The 16,558-nt window shown below is 36.1% G+C and overlaps 1 protein-coding gene across 22 annotated transcripts in view; it reads left to right on the top strand.

Moving 5' to 3' along the window:
- The window catches only part of LOC127852175 (uncharacterized), a 133,917-nt gene that overhangs the window by 68,003 nt on the left and 49,356 nt on the right, over positions 1 to 16,558 (top strand). The window contains exons 2-5 of one of the 22 annotated variants that reach the window (XM_052386022.1): positions 644 to 1,232; positions 3,885 to 4,043; positions 4,443 to 4,911; positions 7,539 to 7,925. The exons of 12 other annotated variants lie outside the window; for them this stretch is intronic. In XM_052386022.1, the coding sequence (XP_052241982.1) occupies positions 648 to 1,232; positions 3,885 to 4,043; positions 4,443 to 4,911; positions 7,539 to 7,925 (1,600 nt within the window). In that variant the 5' untranslated portion in view covers positions 644 to 647. Of the gene's footprint in view, positions 1 to 643; positions 1,233 to 3,884; positions 4,044 to 4,442; positions 4,912 to 7,538; positions 8,130 to 9,827; positions 10,114 to 16,558 lie in introns of those variants that run through there. 9 more of the 22 variants (XM_052386017.1, XM_052386023.1, XM_052386020.1 and 6 more) reach the window with 9 other exon arrangements.

Genomic DNA, 16,558 nt, shown 5'->3' on the forward strand with positions numbered 1-16,558 from the left:
AAATAGAAAGAACGGCAATATCTTTTGGAGAGATAAATGTACTTACTTATAAGCAAAGGACCTGTGCATCAATTCCCGGGCTTTTTAGTCTTTTTAGTTAACACGGTAGTAACTTTTTCCATTCATAAAACTGCTCACCCTTCCAACTTTAAGCGCCCAGTGGGACGAGGGATAGAAAGAGAAAGTCACATGCTTGAGTTCATTTCACCCCATGCGCATTGCACGTTTTTTTTTCGCAAAAAAACAGTGGAGCGATACAGGGCAATCATGGCCCTCTTGTTTTAAATTGTATTCTTATTTTTTACTGGAGATTTGTAGTTCAAATGTTAAAATGTATCAATATAAAGCATTTAAAGCAGTTAATGAAAAGCTTTAATACATGCCAAAATCTGTGGGACGGCCCCTTTAACATCTTTAGTTCATTAAAGTTCCTGACCTTGTTTACATTTAAGTAATTGCGTAAATAAATAGCATTTTTAAGTAGTTGTGTATATAAATAATTAACATAATATTTAAGTAATTTTTCAAAACATGTACTTATAACATATTACAAATTACATAGTAGTCAAACACACCAACTATGAGGTATTTATATTAAGTAATAATAACTATAACTTTTACTGAAAATTATATTATTTTGAAGGAAAATGTCGGACTACATTGACATCATTCGCAAGCCGGAAACCCAGAACTGGTTTAAGGCGGCCATGGGTATGAACATCACACGTGACTGCCTTCTCGACATTGTGAAAGAGATTACTCATGAACTGTATCATACCATTCGTAAAGAGATCAATAGAAAACACGGTATCCTCAAGAACGTTGTCTGCAGTCAGTGTTACACTCCAAATGTTTTGACTTGTGACACCGATAATAAATGCTGCCATTATAAAAACGGAAGATGCGCATTTCATGACATTCATAAGCCTCGAAATTGCAGCGCTAATTTATGCAATGAAATATGTAAGGAAATTGTATGCCATCACCGATTTCGCAATCGTTCAAAACCAAAAAGTTTTCAAGGCCCAACATGGGTAAACACAGATGCGTCTAAATGGTGCGCCGAACCTTGGCAGATTGCAAAATGCTATCTCTCAAAAGACGGATACAAGGACGTTAATAAAGAAGAAGAAGTCGACTTCAACGGCATAGTTAATATTATGTACAACTGTGAATTCTTTCAAACGTATTTCAAGGACGACCTGACACAAAAGGAAAATGTCTGCATCAAGGTACTATTACTTCAGAAAGTCTAAAAATTAATACATGATAATCTTAACAATTGCGATTTAAAAAATAATTATGCCCCCTTCGAAGAAGAGGGGGTATATTGCTTTGCTCACGTCGGTCGGTCGGTCGGTAGGTCGGTCGGTCCGTCCACCAGGTGGTTGTCAGACGATAACTCAAGAACGCTTGGGCCTAGGATCATGAAACTTCATAGGTACATTGATCATGACTTGCAGATGACTCCTATTGAATTTGAGGTCACAAGGTCAAAGGTCAAGGTCACGGTGACCCGAAATAGTAAAATGGTTTCCGGATGATAACTCAAGAACGCATACGCCTAGGATCATGAAACTTCATGGGTAGATTGATCATGACTCGCAGATGACCCCTTTTGATTTTGAGGTCACTAGGTCAAAGGTCAAGGTGACCCGAAATAGTAAAATGGTTTCCGGATGATAACTCAAGAACGCATACGCCTAGGATCATGAAACTTCATGGGCAGATTGATCATGACTCGCAGATTACCCCTATTGATTTTGAGGTCACTAGGTCAAAGGTCAAGGTCACGGTGACCCGAAATAGTAAAATGATTTTTGAATGATAATTTAAGAACTCATATGCCTAGGATCATGAAACTTTATAGGTAGATTTATCATGACTCGCAGATGACCCCTATTGATTTTTAGGTCACTAGGTCAAAGGTCAAGGTCACGGTGACCCGAAATAGTAAAATGATTTTCGGATGATAACTCAAGAACGCTTTTGCCTAGGATCATAACACTTCGTATGTAAATTGATCGTGACTTGCAGATGACCCCTATTGATTTTCAGGTCACTAGGTCAAAGGTCAAGGTCACATTGACAAAAGTCGTATTCACACAATGGCTGCCAGTACAACGGACAGCCCATATGGGGGGCATGCATGTTTTACAAACAGCCCTTGTTTTGAATTATTTCGTACTTAAAAATAACAAAAAACATTTTCAGTTCACACGCAGGGGTATCATACAAATCAACTCCTTTCTTTTGACCCTGCCCCGTCAACCCGCATCCTACCCTCTGACCCAGGTCCCATGATTTTATAATTGTTTAAGCCAATGTTCTATGACAATCTTGACAATAAAATACAATTAGCAAATCAATCAACCATCAAAGGGATCTCAGAAAGACTACGTTTACATTTTAGGAAGAAGTGACTGAGGTGTAATTATGGAGAATTGAGTAAAATTAATTAAAAAAGAGGTGGTTTCTGTCAATAGTTTTATCAACTCCGCACTTGTTTATACTATTATAACACCATCATCATTTATCAGAAATAACGCACAATTGGCAGTTTGGGCAAAATATTTACAAACGTAAACCAGCACACTTTAGTGTTCATGGTGTTTTATTAATGAATTTATCTGACTTTTATTAATATATTACCTTTAACCTGCTCTGCATGAAGTAACTGATAAGCCTAATTAATTGTGCACTCTTTAATAGAGGCTGAAATGGGTTTTCGATTTAAAATAAGCTTCATTTCATTTATAAAAAGACAGTCCATAAAACCTTATTTTTCTTCTTTGTTATTGATTGCAGATTATGATGGTACTTTTAGAATTTTGATTCATTTAAATGGTACACTTTACAGTGCATGTAGATTTACTTTGAACAAATTGTAACAAAAAAATATATGTTTAGTACCTTTTTACAACTTTAAATAAAATTTAATTAAATAGTAGAGATTCCAAATCTGACCTGTAGACGAGCCTCACAAGTATTGCCAGTGCCAGGAGAACCTATATTTTAGAAGAGATTTACTCTTTGTATTTTCTGATTCCTTAGTGTTGTAAAAATGTGTCAATTTACTTTCCAGAAGCATTACATAGAACAAGGCAATTAATCGAGGCATGATGTATGAACAATTTCAATAAATGTATTGACTCCTGACTGCCAATTCCAATATTTAACTTTGCGCGACCTGTACATTTGGGTACCTACTGACAGAGACAGCCATTTTCAAAATCTAATTGATTTTGATCGGCCCATGTCCGACACAAAATCATTTAATGGAATAGAGGTCACTTCCACTATATGTATGTCCCATGAGAAGTTATCGCCCACATCGCCCTTACAGCTGGGGAACATGGGGGCGCTTTGTTTTGATATGGGGCTGATGCCTGTGATTTAGTTTTAGACTTTTTTTTATATATAATTGCCACATCAATGCTATATATATATCATTTTATGTTTAGTTTTAACAACTGGATTATTTAAATAAAAAGGACACTTTCAGAATAATATTTTTCAATGACCATGACAATCAAGTATGGTAAAGAAATGTTAAGAACATTTATGGAATAAATTAATATTTCAATGGATGATAACATTGACAAACTATTTTATTGAACAATAATTTAGCAAAATATAAACAGTTGAAATACTTTATGATTCTGATATAATGTCAAAATGAGTCAAATACTATATGGTAAGTTTTAATAAACATTATCTTATCATTTTATGAATAATCATTTGTACATTTGTAGAAATTTACTTTCTTGATATTTACTTTATTGGTGTTGAAATAATTAAAACGGAGGGATACATCAGTAATAATTAAGACATGCATTCACTCACACTATGCACAAATGCTTGAAGACAAGCTGACATTTCAGGCAAGAGATGTAAGGCAAGCTGTATGTCATTCCTCTACAATGTCCATGGCCAGCGACGACAGTGACCGAGCCATCGACACTCTAGTAGCGCTGTTGCAGAACCTGAAACAGTTCAACCACCAAGCTGCGTCGAAAGCTGCAGTTGAGAAGCTAAAACAGGTTTGACAAAAGGGTATTGTATATGGTGCGCATTACAAATGGATTAATATGATTTGATAATGTATATCAGTAGCGCATTCTGCACTTCTTAACTCACCTTAGAACAACGTGCTCATGGTGGGTAATAGTGATCGCCTTTTGTAAGTCGTCAACATTTTACTTGTTGGAACATTTGTCTCAATCATATATTTATAGAGTTCAAATTCGGGTCACGTGAGGTCAACAACTAGGTCACTATGTAAAATAAGAAGAAAACTTGTTGAACCTCTTGAAGTCCGATGTATAGTTATATCTTTATAATAACTTGGTTGGATGATTTGTAAAAATAATATCGCGACTCAGTTTATACCAGTTTATGTATCGAAAATGTATAACTATTGCACACTTATGTTTTCACAGCTAAAGAATGGAACGCTAGCAATTACTACTGAAGATGTTGAAACCACTTTTCAGCACTTGAAAGACAATTTGATTGCACAAATAAAAGAAGCTCTTGAACAAAAAAGGGATAAACTTGTTCAAGAAATGGTCGATGCTTTAAATGAAAACATAAGTAAAGCACTTGAAACAATACAAAGGAAAGGCGATGACGTTCTAAAAACTGTACAAACGAAAGAAGTTGACATACTTGAAACGGTACAAAGGAAAGGAGAGGATGTACTGGAAACTGTACAAAGTACAGGAGATGACGTACTTGAAACGGTACAAAGGAAAGGAGAGGATGTACTGGAAACTGTACAAAGTACAGGAGATGACGTACTTGAAACAATACAAAGGAAAGGAGATGATGTACTTAAAAAAATACGAAGGAAAGAAAATGCAGTGCTGAATAAAAAGAAGAATGCAACAAGGAACAGTACACTATCCGGTAGGTACTATGCATGTTTATAAACAATGGCATTTGAGTAATTTTAATATAATGGCAAATTCTTATTTTCTTCTAGCGTGTTCAATTATTAAGATATTAACATGATCAATGGAAATAACCTGCATCACTTCAATAATGTATCCTTGTTATCCTATTTATTCGTGAAAAGATGATTTTGTGACCAGAGCAATGTTCTTATCTCCAGTCAACATCCCGTAAGATGATTATTCGTACGCGCAGGTAACAAAATAACACAGCATTATATTTAAAGTGATATTATGGGCATTTTTCACTGTTGAATTGAGCTGAAAAGAACTTAGGTCAAAAGAGTTAGTTAAAATGTGGTAACTGACCAATTATCTACAATTATCTACAACTCATCTGGCTACTAGTTGTTCATAAAATATATATATTATATTTGATATTTTACATGAGGATATTCAAATGCATTATTTTTCTATTTCCGGGATATTGTTTTGGTATGTTGATGATGCATTAATCAATATAAGTGTATACACACCAAACATAAACAAGGTTGTGATAGACACCTATCAACATAGCATATACTGTTAGATGCCCATAATATCACTTTAAATCACCTCTCCATAACCGAAGTTTCCAACAATGTAAATGTTACGGCAGAATTATGATGTTGAGTGATATTCTCTCTTCTTATCATTTCAAAACACTAGATGCAAGTGGACTATTTTTTATAATATATTTCTTTGACCAAAGATAAGGGTTACACGACGCAGAAACAACTCGTTTTAAAAGCCTTGATTTTATGCTCTTATCGATATGTTATATATTTATAAAAATTGTAACCGCATATTTTTTTATTAATACAGTGTGTGAACAAAGTTCTCCACCCATTTATAAGAATTGAACTGCAGTGCTGGAGTATTTCAAAAAAGGGAATATTCTTACCAGCCTTTCAGCATGATAATATCCCTCCTTTTTATGTCCCCCGGATCGAAAGATCGGGGGTATATTGTATTTGGCCTGTCTGTCTGTCTCTCTGTCTGTCATTCATTGTGTGTGTCTCAAAACTTTTTAAATATTGAAAATAGCAACTGGATATTTGGCATACATGTGTATCTCATAAAGCTGCAAATTTTGAGAGGTGAAAGGTCAAGGTCACCGTTCAATGTCAAAAGTCAAACAATACAATAAAATACAACAAAGGAAGTAATAAGCTTTAAAAGGGAGATAATTACTGTGAAACTGTCAAATGATATATTGAAAATTTATTTCAAAGCGGCGCAATAGGGGGCATTGTGTTTCTGACAAGCACATCTCTTGTTTACTTAAAAATACTTAGGTAAAGTTTTGAGTGCAATTAGAAATGTTAATGTGTGCATGCAACAAAAACATAATTTCAACAGATATTCATTGACACATCGCACATGTATTTGGGATCATCATGCATGGTCACAAACTCATATTCTGACCTGAATCGGGTTACATTTGAGACCAATAGGGTCAATGTTACTTTTGTAAAAAAAAATAGATACAATTGTTTGCTAAATAACTTCAGTCGGACTGTAGCTTTTGTGCAGGTCAATGGCATTGATAATAAACTATACAAAAAGATCTCCCGGATAATAACTTGATAACTAGCGATGATGAGGGTGTTGTTCTTTGTTTTGTTTGTATGTAGTTTTTATGCAGACCTAGAGTAGGATTAAATTACATGCTAGTTTAGTCAATGTCATTTTTATTAACAAATGGACAAAATGGTTTTTGCTACCTTGAATTGTTATGAAGGTATTGAGCTGGAATGTTTGGACTGAGTGCGTGGGAAATCCACATTGTAGTGCATACATATTCAGCTTTAAGTTTGCATATGCTATATAACTACTATAGCCATTTGACATCAAGTATGTATTTAAGGTAAGCATATTATGTGAATATAAGAAGGACTTTAAAACCGGTAAAATAGTTTAGCGCGTTGTCTTTAGACAGATTAACTACTGAAACGTGTTTATTTTGTCTGTACTCACTGTCTCATCCAATCATCATCATCACTGTCATCGTGATAAAAGAAAGCATAAATACAGCAGCAACAAAACAGCATTACCCGCCATGTGTATGTCTTTATTTTAATGTGTTGCTCAGTTTGTTTCATTTTTTCTGATGTTTATTAACAAATTAACTTTTTTATTTTTACTACTCATAACTAAATTGTATATTTGAACGAACGAACTTGTTTTTGAAACGGAAAGACTGAGGGGAAACAATTATGTTTCAAACGTTTTTTCAATACAAGCACGTACAGACTAAAAAGGAATAACTATAGCGTTAATATTTAAATTTAGAACAAATGTGTAAGTGAGTTTTTTGTGGTGAATTCTTTTGAGTCTGTTTATAGTTTATTTGTGTTTATTGATCTGAAATTTGTAGGTACAACGTGATTTGACAATTACTAGTATATCTAGGAATGCTATGTAACGTGTAAAAGCATTAAAATGAAATATTTTAGACAATTATGATGAGAGCGACCATATGCTGCAACTAAAAAAATCATCATAATAATCATCAAGATCATTTTCCTAATCCTCGAAACTAGAAACTACAAGTAGGTTTCGTAAAATAGTTATATATAATTACAATTGCATTTTTGGCAGAAATCCAGTCGTGGTTAATCGAACAGTACCGTGAAAGGTGTGTCGCGCCTGTGTCGATGTTAGATCCTGACATAGATGTACCTTTAGAACGGATCTACGTTCCCCCGTCCATCAAGGTACTGAAGAGAGGCCAAGACGACAGACAAGGCGGGAGTAAAACGGACAAGACTTCAACGATGGAATCAGACGTGAATTCCTACAAAGAATTGCTGAATCGTGATGGGAATCCGTTAAATACAATTTATATCCAAGGCGATCCGGGTTGTGGTAAAACGACGTTTTCAACAAAGCTAGTTCTTGATTGGTGTAAGGCCCATTCTGAAAATGGTGCCAGTACTAAGGAAAGAAGGAAAGCCACTAACAGAGGAAAGGCGTCAAACCGAACAGGTTTCAGCGATCTTGACACTTTGCGAGACTACAAATTTCTGTTTTTTGTGTCATTACGTGATTACAGCGGATCAATGTGTAACGTCAGTCAGATGGTCGAGGATGCCATAAAAAGCAACAGACTACCTTGGGATGACAGTGTCTGGGAACATAAATGTATTGTTCTGACAGACGCTGCAGACGAATGGTGCCATCCTGAAATACCTTTCCCACCGCCATGTGACTCTGCGTGCAATTGTCGTAAAGACCGAAGTATGCCACTGTATTTAAAGCGAAGAAACATTACCAACATTATAACCGCACGACCATGGAAACTCGCCAATCTAAGCAAGAGCGATACGTTGACGCGTATGTTCGAAATTTCCGGCGTTACAAACTACGAAACCTTGGCGGAGAATGTCATCAATGTTTTAGCTGAGAAGGACGGTATTTCTAAAAATGATCAACAATGCAAATGTATTGATTTCTTGGAGAAAATAAAGGCACAAAGCTTGCACAATCTCATCTCAATACCTGCTGTTTGTGTGCAGTTAGTTCATCAGTTTTACGTTGGGCGATTGATGGAAGGTTCACTATGTGCTATATACATTGATATGCTAGATATGCACATAGCCAAGGGATTGCAAAAACTTCAAATTAAAGAATTTGACACTGAAGCAACTTGTTTTGAGGAAATTACACAAACATTTGGAACAGAAACAACCGAGTATCTGCGGGGAAATTGGTCGCTGGTCCGCTCTGCAAGTGTGCTTGCATTTAAAACACTAACAGACTCTAATAAAGAATCTTCGCTAGTTTTTTCGGAAAACACAATCACAAACCACATGACGAAAACAAAACTTGATTACTTACTTCAGACAGGGATTATCACACAGAAAAAAGCATTGGCGCTACCCTCGCGAAAGAATGTTCCATACATGTTTGTACACAAAACAATTCAGGAGTTTCTAGCGTCGTTGTATATTGCAATGAATCAGACGGACATTGAAGACATCCTGAACGTCATACAGTCGGTGTATTGTGATGCTAATTCTATAATGGACATAGGTCAGTTATTTATCTTCACGTGTGGAATGTGTGCTCCAGCGGCTGAAAGAATGTCACAGCACATCATGGATGTCATAACAAGCGCCTTTGAAAGCAAGCTGCATTCTATATCAGAACAGGTGAATGATCTAGTTCTCACGATTCATTTAGCACAACAAATTGTATTGGATGGCTTTATTGAAAGGGTGGCGAATAAACAGCCATGCTTACAATTGAAACTAAGTCATGTAACATTTGTACATTTTGAAAATGAGGAGATCAAGGAAAAAGATGCTTTAAAGACGTTAATCGATATGAACATATCAAACATCATTAGCCTTGATACAGGATTTTACTTAGTTCAACAGGAATCAACATATTATGTACAGGAAATTATTTCGCAATCAAGAGAAACATTGTCGTATCTGACGCATTATACCGCGGGTCCATTGGACTTACAGGGTCTAAAACTCAAGTACTTAACATGTTTTGCAAATCCTTATATAAGTAATTTAGACTGCACCTATATGCACGTGTGTGAAATATTACTAATAGGACTTTTATCAAGTGAGCACATCTTTCAATCGATGTCTGTCACTGGTAGAAATATTAGACGTCTAAAGCTGGAGTGTATTGAAGTACCAATTGATCTTTTCTGTTCAACTCTTCCAAACCTGACAACTCTACACACACTAATATTAGTACAGAAAACGATTTCAGATACACAGCTCTACTACCTTCCCCAATCGATCAGAAAGGTAGTTTATCAATACGTGAGGGTTTCCGCTCAAGATATAAAGTCGATGGTGGAATGGTCAAAGTCACGGGACGCGTGTGTGTCTTGCGAATTGTGTCACTCCTATTTATATGATAAAGATGAGACAGATATTTGTCAATGGATGCAGCAGCAGGACAGCATTGATATTTTGCGATGTGAATTTGATGATCCTCTCGATATTTCTTGGAGCACCATTTTATCTAAGTGACAATTATCAAACAAGTTGTCACAGATTCAAGACGATAAGAACAATCAGAGAGCGACATAACACTTAGGACGTTGACAACATTGAACATTGAAATTCGATTCATAATCATAGGCGCTCGATGTCAATGACAATGTTGTTTTTTTAAATTATTTATTTGTTTTTTACTTACCCGTTGTTTATTATAATGCATATACATACTAAATTAATAAAAATCTTCCGACAAAACGTCTTCTTAAAAAAAGATAGTTCGACTATGTACATAGATATTGACAAGGTAAATCACTCGCGATTTTCTAAAGCAACGGAAGTGCGTCATTATGCATAATTAAATCGCTGTCATCCCGCTCGCTTATTGAAATGCGCGCTCAGGCCGGGAACCTCGCTCTTTATACATAATAACAGCCACTAAACACTATGGGCGCAAGATTTGATTTTTGACGTGCTGATTTGTTTCTAGAATCACCATGGTAGACGATATCAAGTTAAACAATTGGTAAGGAATGATTCATGTGTATCAATGTACAATATCTTTTGTTGATTGCCCCATTAAGTGAGTGAAAAAATAGTAAGAAGGATTTATCACATCGTCTGTTGAAACTGAAAGTAGATAGAGAAAGAGCGAGGTCCCCGGCCTGCGCGCGCATTTCAATAATCGAGCGGGGTGACAGCGATTTAATTATTCATAATGACGCACTTCCGTTGCTTAAGAAAATGGCGAGTGATTTACCTTGTAAATATCTAATGTACATAATCGAACTATCTTTTTTTGAGAAGACGTTTGGTCGGAAGATTTTTATTAATTTAGTTTGTGTATGCATTATAATAAACAACGGGTAACTAAAACACAAATAAATTAATTAATTAAAATAAAACATTGTCACTGACATCGAACGCCTATGTTCATTATTCGAAATTGATTAAACTATACGGGATATAAATTCGAAAACAAGGAACATTTTGATGTGTTCTTCCCTTTTTTGTTCTTAAAATGCTATGCCGACGCGCAATCAGCTAACAAAAATTATAAAATGATTCACGCAAGCGTAAACCTGTAAACACTTAAATGTTAAATATTGAGCTTTCACTATAGCGTGTATTTATTATCATTTTGTATACAACTTCAAGCTGTACATACTATTTGAAAATCGACTGAATAGTTTATTGTTTACGAGTTCGTGTATGGTCCGTGGTGGTTTGTATCTCACGGAACACGGATTCATGCTATTGAACTCGTCCTTCGAGAGTTTAAATATACGCCACGGACATATGTTACTACAAGTATGTTTTATATATTATGTTAACAAGTCTTTAAGTAACCTATTCCGTGTGACAATATATTGTGCTGTTTTTGTGCAATACATGTATATGCAATATAGATTCACTGTAAACACTCCTTTAGATGTTAACGACACATGTACCTGTTATATTTGTAAACATGTGTCATTTATGAATGAAATGAACTTACTATACACTTGGAGGAACTTCTAACTATAAAATGTGTAAATAGCATTGTATCATAAACGGCAGATTATACCACAGTAAATGAGTGGTTAAATTTTGTAATATACCAGAAATTGTATTTGAACGTGCTCACACTTTTCAATTATCAATAAATGCGCGTGGAAATCGCTGTACGTGTAAGGACTAACTATTTTTAGCTCACCTGAGCACAACGTGCTCATGGTGAGCTTTTGTGATCGCCTTTTGTCCGTCGTGCGTCGAGCGGCGTCAACATTGTGCCTTGTGAACACTCTAGAGGCCACAGTTATTGTCCGATCTTCATTAAACTTGGTCAGAACATTTGTCCCATTGATACCTCGACTGAGTTCGAAACTGGGTCATGCTGGGTCAAAAACTAGGTCACTAGGTCAAAAAAGAAAATCTTGTGATCACTGTAGAAGTCACATATGATGCCCAATCTTCATGTAACTAAAATTGTTTGTCTAAATGATGTGTTGGTTGAGTTCAAAAATGGTTCCGGCCCGTTGAAAAACCTGGCCGCCAGGGGGCGGGCAGTATTCCTTATGTGGCTATAGAGAAACTTTGTGAACACTAGAAGTCACAATTTTTGTCCAATCATCATGAAACAAAAAGAGTTCGGAAATGGTCTAGATCGGTGAAAAAACATGGCCGCCAGGGGCGGGGCAGTTTTCTTGATATGTATATAGTGAAAACATGTGAATACTCTAGAAGTCACATTTTTGGTCCAATCTTCTATTTGGTCAGAACATGTGTTTTCTTGATATGACGGCTGAGTTCGAAAATGGTTCGGATCGGTAAAAAAACATGGCCGCCAGGGGGTGTCATTTCCCTTATATTTATGTAGTTAAAAAAAAGCTTGTGAACACTATAGAAGTCACCTTTTTTGGCCTAATCATCATAAAAAAATTCCAAACATCGATTTTATAGATATCTCGGACGAGTTCGAAAATGGTCATGATGGATGGAAAAACATGGCCGCCAGGGGATGGGGCAGTTTTCTTTATATGGATATAGTGAAAACATATGAACAGTCTAGAATACACATTTTTTGCCCAATCTCCATGAACTTTGGTCAGAACATTTGTTTCCTGGATACGACAGTTGAGTTTGAAAATGGTTTTGATCGGTAAAAACATGGCCGCCAGGGGGGGTCTTTTTCCTTTTATTTATATTATTAAAAAGCTTGTCAACACTCGAGTTTCCTGATTTTCTGGCAGTTTTGTCTAAGCTTTCCTCTTCCTTCCTGCTGGTTTACCTCTTCCAGACATTCTGTGATGCTTTTCTTATATAACTAAGAAATATCTCTGCAGATTAATGTAGATGGTTTAATTTCGATTTTTTCTGTAGGTTTAAGCCTTGGAATCCAATGCCAGAAAGGAAGTGATCTCAGAACTTACTATTTAAAGAATGGGCAGTACCTCTTATTCAGGAATTGGAGAGAACTCTTTATTCATCAACATACTAGTATGCTCAAGATCTCTCCCTTGAAGGGTCTACATTTCTGCTAAAATAAACCGGGTTTTATTGTTTAATATAACAACGCAAATTACTAAAGATTTGTATTTTAAAACGGATTTATTGATTTTTTAATTGGTAATATAATTGCAAGGTGAGTCTGAAAATAGTTCATATTTGTTTATAAACAAGGCTCTCAGGGGGTGGTAGTTTTGTGTATGTCTACAGTTGTTTAAAGTGAAACATTGTGAATACTTTTAGTCACATTTTAGTTCAATCTGAATGACACTTGCTGAGTGCAAATGTTGTTATTATATCTTGATTTAGTTTACTCAATTAGTTTTAATACCATCTTCAAACATGGTGACAATCTTTATGAGCATAATATTTTTTGCTCATGGTGAACTTTTGTGATCACCTTTTGTCAATTGTCTGTCTTCCGTTGTGCGTCATGAATATTTGCCTTGTTAACACTGTAGCGGCTACATGTATTGTCGGATCGCCATGAAACTTTGTCAGAAGATTTTTCCCAATGATATCTTGGACGAGTTCAACAATGGTTCAGGGCTGTTAAAAGCATGGCCGCCAGGGGGCCATTTGTTGTTCATTCTTCATGAAACTTGGTTAGAACATTTGTTCCATTGATATCTTGGGCTGCAAAAAACAGGTAATTTTTTTTTTACTCAGGTGAGCGAATTTTGGCCTTTCAGGCCCTCTTGTTAATAAATTGTACAGATGTTTTAACTTAAGATGACATTTTCAAAATAAAACATTTTTATACTTCTCTTTACAGTTTATGTTAAATCTGTTTTCAAATAAGAATAATGTCTGAGGTTTTTCATGCGCATGATTTGTGTAATGATACATAGTGACGTATATAATTTTGCCTGTGGCGTTTTTACAGTGTTATCATTTTTTGGCAGACTTACAATTATGGCCGACAATATGCATAAGGTTATCTGTATATGCAATTTGCATTGCGTTTTTGCTGTTGTTTTTTTTACATTTGCGTTTCTTCTTAATCTACGCTGCTTTCCTAGTTTCCTAGCGCGCCATTGATCCGACTATGATTTAATAATGCGTAAACAATAAATCGCTCTGAAAAACTTTGGAAGTGATTAAAATGTAGCTTTCAAGATTTTAAAGTCATTTTGACATTGCTGAGACCCTTCTTGCAAATATATTGTACATCACACAATATACAGTCAAGCATTGGCTTACTAACGGGCTTTAAAGAACATAATTAATCCAAGGACATTTAATTTAATGCATTTAATAAAATGTGTGCAAAACAAAGTGCCTTATATTGCATGTATTTTGCCCCCGGATCGAAAGATCGGGGGTATATTGTTTTTGGCCTGTCTGTCATTGTATGTGTCCGTGTGTGTGTGTGTTTGTCCCAAAACTTTAACCAAAACTTTAACCTTCTTCATAACTTTTGCAATATTGAACGTAGCAACTTGATATTTGGCATGCATGTGTATCTCATGGAACTGCACATTTTGAGTGGTAAAAGGTCAATTTCATGGTCATCCTTCAAGGTCAAAGGTAAAAAAAAATTCAAAAACTTTAACCAAAACTTTTACCTTCTTCATACCTTTTGCAATATTGAGCGTAGCAACTTGATATTTGGCATGCATATGTATCTCATGGAGCTGCACATTTTGAGTGGTGAAAGGTCAAGGTCATCCTTCAAGGCCAAAGTTTAAATAAATCAAAGCGACGCATAAGGGGGCATTGTGTTTCTGACCAACACATCTCTTGTTGTTGTTGTTTTTTTCGTAAAATTATTATCAAAGCATTTTTAAGTAAAACAAAATTCTCAAAATCAGCAAATATTTCGCTAAATATTTCGTAAAATAAAGTTAACCCATAAATTATCACAATTCCTTATAGCTAAAGTTTCAACATTTACGAGCAAACGCGAGACAGGCTTTTGACACCGTCGGAAGAACGACGTATTCATGAGAACCACGCCGTGCTCCCGAAGCTAGTCTCGCGTTCGCTCGTATATGTTCGGATTTCGTAGTCGAAACTTCTTTGCATTGGTGTTACTAACAATTGCTCACACTGCTAATACAAAATATATTTCAGAGTGGCCTACATAATAATGTAACATGTGTTGCATTAACTGTATTTTCAAAATCTCAAACGCTTAAATAATTGTGAAGTTAACCATCCAGCCATTTGTAAATTAAGTGTAATTGCTTAACTAAATTTATTTAACTCATAGTATTATTCCAACTATATACGTTTGAATTAATATGAGCCTACCTCGAGGAAAACGGGGCTTAATGCATGTGCGTAAAGTGTCGTCTAGATTAGCCTGTGCTGTCTGTACATATTAATCAGGGACGACACTTTCTGGGTATAGAATGTTTCGTTGAACGGACCATAAAGAATTTACGAACATGCATTAAACCCCGTTTTCGCAGAGAGCAGCTCTTTAAAAATACGGTAGTTGGCATACAAGCACCTAATCGCTGTTATATTCCCTAGTACATAAGCACAGTTATGTGAAAAAAGATCCTCAAATGTGAAACCGACCACCCACCAGTCGACGTGATGAAGTGCCTTCCCTCTTGACCAGGGCATGCGTTCGAGCTACAGGCGCCACGTAAGTTCTCGCAGTCGACGCAGCGCTGGATGGCGTCCTTCTTTTCTTAGCACCTGGGAAGGGAAACCCGGGCGTATGGGAAACACTCGTGTATGGGTTACACTACCGTATGGGGAATACGGGCATTAGATTAATGTGGTGAGGGAAACACGATCGGAGGGGTAATACGGGTAAGGGAAACACTGGCGTTTGTGAAACCCTGGCGTATGGGATACACTGGCGTTAGGGATACACTGGCATATGGAATCAATAGCGTATATGGAACGCTGGCGTAAGGGAGACACGGATTTACGGGAAACACTGGCGTTTTGCAAAAAATGACGCATTGGATACACTGGCGTATGGGAAACACGGGCGTATGGGAAACAATATCATATTGGAAATACTAGCGTATGGGAAAACACTAGCGTATGGGTTCTGGCGAAAACCGTTAATAAAATGTGCTTTATATGGTACGGTTTGGAAAATCTTTAGGAGTAAAGTTTGTCCCATGACCGAGTGTAATTGAAAATATTATCAGTAGTATTTGGTTATATGGTTATAAGAAACAACTTAATTTATATTAAATTGAAAAAAAAAAGTATAATGAATGAATATCTCGATGATGCTATTACAAACAAATAGGCAATATATGGGCCGCGTATTATGAAAACTGGACTTAATTAATGTGCGTAACATGTCTTGTCAGATTAGCCTGTGCCGTCCACACAGGCTAATCCATTGACGACACTTTCCACCTGAGCTTGATTTTCGTTTAGAAGAAACTTCCATAAAACAAAAGAGTCCATAAAAGCGGTAAGTGACGTCCCTAATAAGCCTAGGCGGACTGCACATGCATTAAGCCCCGTTTCCCAGAGCGTGGTTCACATTATAACGAATCACAAAGTGTTTGTGAACTGTGCGTTGGCATGAATTATGCACGTATGTTTATTGCTTGATTTGACCACACACATTTTCAAATCGCATAATCTATCACAGCTTGAACTTCAAGCAGCGAACGGTTGTTAATGGTCTATTGAGAGAAAAACCAAAAACATAACAAATGCTTCCTAAATAAAAAAACTTAG

The sequence above is a fragment of the Dreissena polymorpha genome, chromosome 12 (assembly GCF_020536995.1).
Source record: "Dreissena polymorpha isolate Duluth1 chromosome 12, UMN_Dpol_1.0, whole genome shotgun sequence".
In the NCBI taxonomy this organism is placed as follows: domain Eukaryota; kingdom Metazoa; phylum Mollusca; class Bivalvia; order Myida; family Dreissenidae; genus Dreissena; species Dreissena polymorpha.